The sequence below is a fragment of the Microcaecilia unicolor genome, chromosome 8 (genome assembly GCF_901765095.1).
Source record: "Microcaecilia unicolor chromosome 8, aMicUni1.1, whole genome shotgun sequence".
Classification (NCBI taxonomy): domain Eukaryota; kingdom Metazoa; phylum Chordata; class Amphibia; order Gymnophiona; family Siphonopidae; genus Microcaecilia; species Microcaecilia unicolor.
The window spans coordinates 151,474,755-151,483,279 of NC_044038.1; the positions used below are offsets into that span (position 1 = coordinate 151,474,755).

An 8,525-nucleotide genomic window follows, 5' to 3' on the forward strand; every position below is an offset into this window, starting at 1 on the left:
TTATTGTTTATTTTATATCACTGTCCTTATGTTTGTTTTTGTCCTATGATTTTATTTGATTTTTCTGTTGTGCTTTTTTTTAATTATCTACTGGTCTAGTTATATGTTATCCTATCAATATTATGGAGTTCTTTTGGCATAGTTTGATTTATTTGTAAACTGCTTTGCTATTTGCACTGAAAGGTGGTATATCAAGTACTAATTAAATGATAACCTTTCCTCTCCCTTAGAGATCCTATGTACTCGTCCCAAATTTTCTTAAATTCAGATAGTCTTCATTCCATGAATTCCCTGCCCTTTCTGTCCTTTTTCACCTTCATCCTATACACCCTTATTTCAGAACTTTCTTCTAATTGCAAGACTCACCACCTGTGCATTTATGCTATGAAGATATTTAAATGTATTGTACAAACAGTGTTAGCATCATATCTGTTAATTTGGTTTTCTAGTGCATGCCTATTAAGGTGGTTCATTTGTATTGTGCTGACATTGAGTATCATATCTGCTAGATGAATGTTCTTACGTGCTGCCTATTATGTCAGCAGGAGTTAAATGACACCATTTATCATTCTTTTATTGCCTTGCAGTGCTGTTAAATGTTATATTTCTGATACTGTTATCATGTTAGTCCTATTACTAGGAATCAATTTGCCATCTCTAAGTTTATCTCTTTATTTGTATATCTGCTTATATGTGGTCATTTTACTATTATGCTGTTAACAGAATTGTAAGTTATTTCAAGCTGTACCTGCTGTACACCACCTTGCGTAACAGAATTGTAAGTTATTTCAAGATGTACCTGCTGTACACCACCTTGGGCAGTTAAATACAGAAAAGTTTGCTATAAGCAGTCATGCTCTACATCTGGGATATATCCTTATTTATTAAAAAAAAATTTAAACCGCTCTATCATACAATTCTAGGTGGTTTCCAAATCACATACATAATAAATCATTACAAAAGACACACTTCCTTGTTGTGTAGAAAGCAGTAGCTTGTCAAACTTGTTAGCCTTTTTTTTCTGCTGTCATCTTCTCTTACTGTGGAACCTGCCTCTTTTGTGAGGGCATGTATGTTACCCAGGCATTTCATCTGTACGAAGAGAGTAAGGGTTCTGTTTTGTTATATAATCTTTGGTTCAGCTTGATGGCTTAGGGGAAATAGTACAAACTACTATTTTGAGCTTAATCTCAAGATCAGGTCTTTTGTGTTCTGGGTTAGCAAGGGCTGAAGAGTCTCAGCCATTGCTCAGCAGCAGCATTCATGGTCTGACTTTGAGGTCCACATTAGATGGACTCAGGAAGGAGCCGAGCTTTATATTCATTGACTGAGAACCCTTGGTGCAGTTGCTGGGCTGAGTTGGGAGGGGAAGGCTCTCAGTGACGGATTCCAGCTTTGGCTCCAATTACACTGGAAGCTCAAAGAAAATTAGGCAACAAAAAAGTGCTTGTGTGTTAAATGCTGCATTTTAAATCTTGTTTGCTCAAGTATGAACCCACATGTTTTCTGAGTTTTACACAATCAAAAGCTAACAGAGAATTTATTCACTGTGTTCCAGGGTCATCTCCAGCAATTCCCGGAGTTAATAGTTTGGGGCAATCCAACTCCAGTAGTCCACGGATGTTTCCTCAGAATTCGTCGCTGATTCAGATGGGATCCGGACACAGTGCTGTACCTTCTGTGCCCTCTGGCTCCAACCAGCAAGATCGAGGTGTTGCGCAGTATAATTCTGGCATGCAGAGTGTTCAACGAGGTGCAGTGTACAGCATGGCACCTGGCATAACCCAAATGGTTCCAGCACATACAACCCAGGGTGCCATTACTAATGGGCAAACACAGATGCAGAGGCAGCCAAGTCTGAGTCGGGGTAATGCTGTTTCTACTGGTTATAGCCAAAACCCACTAGCAAACTCAAACTTGGCACAACAGCATAGTAAAGGGACATTAAACGCAGCCTTATCAAAACCCCAGATGGCACGAGTACCAGCAGCTGTGACAGCTCCAAACCCATCTTGGCAGCACCAGGGTATGCAGACTGTCAATAACCAGGCTCAAGGCAATAACAATTTAGGACCATTCAATGCCACTAGTGGTTTCCATATTCAGCAGAACCATCTCAAGATGGCCAATCAACAGTTTGCCCAAGGAATACCTCAAGTGGGTCTCGGCTCAAACAGGTCCATAGCATCGATGAACTCTGCTATTTCTGGACAGATAATATCATCATTAGGTGCACAACAAAGGACAAACCCACCTAGTCAGCAGCCAGCACCATCCCAGCAGGTCATGCCTGGCCTGAACCAGCCTGTTCCAGATATGACTAATTTCAGTCAGAACCCCAATCAGCAAATGCCTAATAGAACCAACCTGCACTGTAGTCAAGGCTACCAAGTGAGGGTACCCAATCAGGAGCTATCATTTGCCTACGGTAGTCAATCAGGCAGTAGTGGATTGCAGAATTTGTCTGGGGATGCAGACCTGATTGACTCTTTATTGAAAAACAGGACTTCTGAGGAATGGATGAATGACTTGGATGAATTATTAGGGAGTCATTGAAAGCTAGAGTTATTTTTTGTGTAGGCATTTTTTTTCCTTTGAAAGTTTTCAAGAAATATAAACTTAATTTGGACCAAAAGCTTATGACATTAAAGAAACATGCACACATTAAAGGAAATGGTTGGAAAAAGAGACTGGGAACTATTGCTTCCTCCTGCACAGCCTTGATGTCGTGTGACAAGCTTACACAATTTAAGGCTTCATACTGACAAATTACCTACTTCATTGATTGCCACACAAACAGAAATAGATATAGGGAAGCTAGAGATCCCAGGTCAGATCCTAAGTCTGTAAATTCCAGTATCGTTTCCAAAATGTCTGCTTGCCAATCAGAAATGACAGTGTACCCTAGCCAAGAGTTTAGTAATTGAGATATGGCAATAAGGTAAACAAATTCTGTTTTAATAGTATACTTAAGTACTGTTCTCATGAGGTGTGGTATTATAGAAACCTTTGCACCTGCTGCCATTATATTGAAAGGTTCTTGTTTCCCTTGGAGAGGATACTTAGAGTATTTCTGATGGTGCTTTGTCTGAGTGTTTTACCAGTTTGAGTAATGGAATTGGTGAAAAACAATCTGAGAAAGCATTCAAGCTTGTATATTCCTGATGTAAGAGGAAAAAGACTGGATCAGTGAATGGGAAAACCATTTTTTTGGTCCAGCAGTCATTGCCCAGTAATGTACAGAAGTTTCATTGACAGTGACAAAAGTTGGGCTGAAATCTTTACTAGCTAACTTCTTGACATTGTGGATTTCCTGGGCCTAACAGTAAGCTGGTTTCACTTAGTCCCCTATTCTACTTTTGGCTGTTGTCTTGCAAGTCTCTTAATGAATGAGTTTTTCACTGGGCTGAACTTGAACAAAGGAGTAACATCCTTTACATATAACATTTTCCTCTGTTTCTTATATAAAATATGTGTGAGTTTTGTTGCATTAATCTGCCATTATATCTTGATGACATTGTAGCATGAGGCCTTGGGGATGGAAAAAAAATCTATGGATATACATATCTCTCGAAGATATGAAGAACTTAAAATTTTATCAGCCCAACTAAAAATTTTACCCAGTGTGGAAGTTGTTCTTTAAGGGGTCTGCATTGCATCACCCAGCTTAAGGGCCGCCTTTGCTCAGACTCAGGTTTTCTGGGAGCACACTGCTTGCTTGGCACACCTTATACTGTCTTTGTGCAGTCACAGCCATAGCTCCAAGTGAGGGAAAAGCAATAACAGGTGGCTTGAATAGCTGGGATTCAAAGCCCTCATCAACTACCAAAATTCTTTTTATTCTAATAGCAGTGACTGGTCTTTTGAGAGCAAGTGTCCCAGTGACCTTGCATATCCAATCACACAAGAGAGTGAGGAGGAAAAGTAACTTCATAAATCAATTCACAAGCCTCAAAACATTTCAAACACTGGCTGGCCCAGCTCTGAATTTCATAAAATGTATTTTATGTTAAAATCACAAAACCCACAAAATCTATTGTTTCATTGCCAAAACCAGAAAGGTGACAGTCTTGCTTGCTTGCTTACTTACTTGTGTGGCACTAGCTCCATGACTTTTGTTGCTAAGGTATGGGGAATGATTCAGGTGTATGAATGGACAAGTTTGAGATGAAATGACATGGTGGAAAGTCCTACCAAGTCCTTGCACCCAGGAACTTCAGTTTTTTCCACGGTGGACACATGGAAGTTTGGAGGGATAGAAGATTCTGCTTTGTTGAAGAGCTTTTCTCAAATCCTTACACTGTATCACCCTCTCTTCTCATCATGGTTTGCACTTTTCTAATTGTGTTTTAACACTAATAGTACCTTTTTTGTTTTGGTTTTAATCTTGTTAGAATGTGTGAAAATACATTTATCCAGTGTTACTAGATCATTGAAATTGCTCTGTTCTCACTGGTTCATTACTGTAGGAGAACATTGAATCAAAGACATTTAGGTGACTGGATCACACTGCTTATTTAATTAGGGCTCTTTTTACTTTAAGAGAAAAAATGGGCAGGGTGGAGGGGAGGTAGCAGTTTTGGAAACCAAAATACAAAAAGTTTGTATGTACCTGAGTTAAAAAAAAAAAAAAAAGCAGCCCTTGGAGACAGAGACAGGGCCATCAGCAAAGGTTGATCTGCCTGAGCATACTTTCAACGTAAGCTTTGCTGTTGCACTCAAAAAGTTGCTTGGATGCTGTCTAAACTATTTGCTGGTATCCGGGAGAAGGTCTTGTCTATCCCACGATTTGATCATGTGTCTATCCCATGATTTGATCAGTGTTTGTTTGTTTTTTTTTTACATGCTGCTAGTTGTTTTGCACCAGTGTGCCTTGTGCCTCTGAGGGAGTGGGGGTTTGTATCATCTCCTGCTTTTTAAATAACTGATACTAAGATGCTATAGTAGGCTTTGTAGGGGTTAGTATACTTCATCCTCACTGAAAAATAAGCCACAAAAGGAGTGAGGACAGAACAGAATCAAAAGCAACTTCATTATTAAGCAGAAACAAGTTTGGATTATAGTTTAGATGCTTGACTAGGGGTGAAAGAGAATGCATCAACTTTTGTTAGAAAAAATATGTTTATCTTAACCTTCCTTCCCTCTTGCTCACACAGTCTTCATATATAGTTTAATAAAAGTGTCATTTGCTGTTTTCCTATCCTTGCTGCTCACTCCGTTATATCTGCATTATCCTCTGAAGAGCCCTCTTTTCTTCTGTCGTACCTATGGTATAGACCATGAAAATAGGGCACAGTCTCTGAACAATTCCAGCAGATAACCACAAAAAAATGTGCAGCCTTTCAGCCATCTATGCTGTTATCACACTGCTCACTTCTCACAGGTGGGTAGATTGGTGTTTTGCATAGACTGGGAGTGACTGGGATATGAAGAGAGGTGGTGGCGTCCTCAAGCTTTATGCTTGCATCTGTTTCTGTACAGATTACTGAAGCTTCCAAGCAATAACATATAGGAAATGTACCCTGGGCATTTTCAGCCATTTCTGGCTTTTTTAAATTATTTGGGGGAGGGGGGGGTTGGGGGAAATGGTCTGGCCGATACTCACTGTGGAATATCCGCTGCCTTCCAAAACCTGAATCCAGAAAAAGGGTGCTCATGTTTTTGTAATACACATTTCCTTTGTGTAAATAAATGTTTACAGTTTTATATAAAAGATGGAATAAGAACTAGATCTTTTGACTGTATATTTTTTACTTTTTATAGATTTAAAAAACTGTATAATTCTATATTTGTTTTTTTTTTGTGGGGGGGGGGGTATGGTAAGATGTATGCTTGTAAATGGAGAGTAATTGAAATTGATGCTAACCTTAAGACTTTTTTTAATGTATAAAGGGTCCCATTAATACATTATTCTTCTACTTCTTACCCTGTTTCACACCAAAAATGAGATCATTCACATCTGTCCTATCATTATTAAAAAAAAAATAAATACAAGTATTTTGCTAGTGTATGAAAACTTAACTTGCTGTGTTTTGTTTTTTAATGTGAGGGCTCTGGTTATTCTGCTGGTGGTCTCTTGGAAGAAGATGGCTCTGCCTAGTATACTGTGTCAGGAAAAAAGGGAACCCTTACATAGTTTCAAAATACCTTGCAATTGTTTAAACATTTAGTATGACCTTTGAAATAAATTAGTCCAGTCTTTATTAGGAAACTCCCTAAGCAAACTCTTTGCACCACACACACAGAAATTGAATCACAACTTTCTTTTCCACTAAACACATTTTGCTAAAATGGATCTTAATAGTCACTTCCTGAATTAAACAGTGTCAATTTTAACAGGCGGGGGCTTCCAATAAAATTTTCTCATCCCAGCGCTCAACTTCCACATATATCTCTCAGGTACGTGATACTCCCGTCATAGAACTTTTATTTCAATTTATACAAAACTTGTCATAATATCAGGACCTGCGTCAACTTGGCCGTGTTTTGCCATAGCTGCGTTAGGACAACAGCCCTGTTACCAAATGCTGGTAACTTCTAGCGATCTGAGTAAAATTTGTTTGTCCTTGAGATAGTCATGGATTTAGACTATCTCAAGGACAAACAAATTTTACTCAGATCGCTATGTATTTGCTTCTTGAAGTTATTGTAATTTGTGTTATATTCTGTACATTATTATGTTTTATTCACTTATTGTTTGTAAGCCACATTGAACTTGAGTTTATTTCAGGCTAATGAGGGTATAAATGTCATAATTTTCTTCTGTACTCTGCTAGGACAGCAGATGTACAGATCAGCACAGGACCCAAAGCGGTCCAAATTCCAAAACAAGTGAAGTCTGAAACACTGTTTATTCCTAATTGTTCAGCCACACCTCTAGGATTTACCATGTGCATATAAGGACTTGGATAAATGAATTAAAACAAAGTTTAAAGCAAATGTCCTTAATATGTAATACTTGGTAGCAGTAATGAAACAGAGATGCAATATTCACATAGCAAGCAGCCTAAGACAAAGGATTTATTTTCTACGAACATAATTAACCTTGTATGAACTTGGCAGCTCATAGTGTGCTGAACTGGACAATGTTGGCACATTCACACTGATGCTGGCCAAAACTTCTGCATGAAGGAAGCCCTTTCCTCATTCATTACCTCTCTGTAAAAAAAAAAAAATAGTAATAAAAAAAGGCAAGTGCTTAGATTTAATGCTAAAAAATGCAAGGTCATGCATTTTTGGGCTGCAAAAACCCAAGGGAATGTTACAGTTTAGGGGATGAATAACTTTGTGCACTAAAGAGGAACGAGACTTGGGTGTGATCATATGTGATGATTTTAAGGTGGCCAAACAGGTTGAAAAGGCGATGGTGAAAGCTAGAAGGATACTTGGATGCATAGGGAGAGAAATGGCCATTAGGAAAAAGGAGGTGATGCCCCTGTATAAGACTCTGGCAAGACCTCATTTAGAATATTATGTACAATTCTGGAGATAGCACCTTTAAAAAGTTATAAAAAGGATGGAGTTGGTCTAGAGGGTGGTTTCTAAAGTAGTCTGTGATCTTCGTCATAAAGCCTATGGGGACAGACTTAAAGATCTCAATATGTATATTTTGAAAGAAAGGTGTGAGGGGGCGATTATTATAATAGACACCTATGCAGTATAAATGCACAGGAGGTGTGTCTCTTAATTTTTTTTTTTTGTTACATTTGTACCCTGCGCTTTCCCACTCATGGCAGGCTCAATGTGGCTACAAAAACGGAAGATGTACAGAAAGACCAAACTAAAATCACAAATGTAAAAAAGCCAATATCATTTATTAAGACCCTACATGGTCCGTGTTTCGGCCAAAGAGGCCTTCTTCAGGGGTCTATAAATTGGCATATATAGTTATTCTTCCAGAAGTTCACTCAAATCAAGACAGATCTGTGGTGTTCTTTCAGCACAGGAAGTCCAGCTGCTCCCCGGCTGCGGACTCCTCTGCATTTGAATATTAAAGAAATAAGCTATGCCTCTTTGGCCGAAACACGGACCGTGTAGGGTCTTAATAAATGATATTGGCTTTTTTACATTTGTGATTTTAGTTTGGTCTTTCTGTACATCTTCCATTTTTGTTGTCTTTTTTGGTGTTTTTTACGGGAGATTTGGACTCTCTTTGTTGCTGTGAGGCTCAATGTGGCTTACATACTGTACACAGGTACTTATTTGTACCTGGGGCAATGGAGGGTTAAGTGACTTGCCCAGAGTCACAAGGAGCTGCCTGTGCCTGAAGTGGGAATCGAACTCAGTTCCTCAGTTCCCCAGGACCAAAGTCCACCACCCTATAACCACAAGGCCACTCCTCCAAGAGGGCATAGGGTGAAGGTGAAAGGGGATAGACTGAGAAGTAACCTGAGAAAATACTTCTACACAAAAGGGTGGTGAATTTGTTGAACAGTCTCCCGATAGAAGTGGTAGAGATGAAAACAGTATCTGAATTCAAGAGAGCTTGAGACAAGTACATAGGTTCTCTAAGGGAGTGATAAGGA

General features: G+C 39.0%; 1 protein-coding gene across 1 annotated transcript in view; it reads left to right on the forward strand.

Annotated features, from left to right (window-relative positions):
• The window catches only part of MAML1 (mastermind like transcriptional coactivator 1), a 244,824-nt gene extending 238,803 nt beyond the window's left edge, over positions 1-6,021 (forward strand). Inside the window, 1 exon segment of the mRNA XM_030213414.1 lies at positions 1,559-6,021. Coding sequence (XP_030069274.1) covers positions 1,559-2,556 — 998 coding nt within the window. The 3' untranslated portion in view covers positions 2,557-6,021.
• The last annotated feature ends 2,504 nt before the right edge of the window (positions 6,022-8,525 follow it).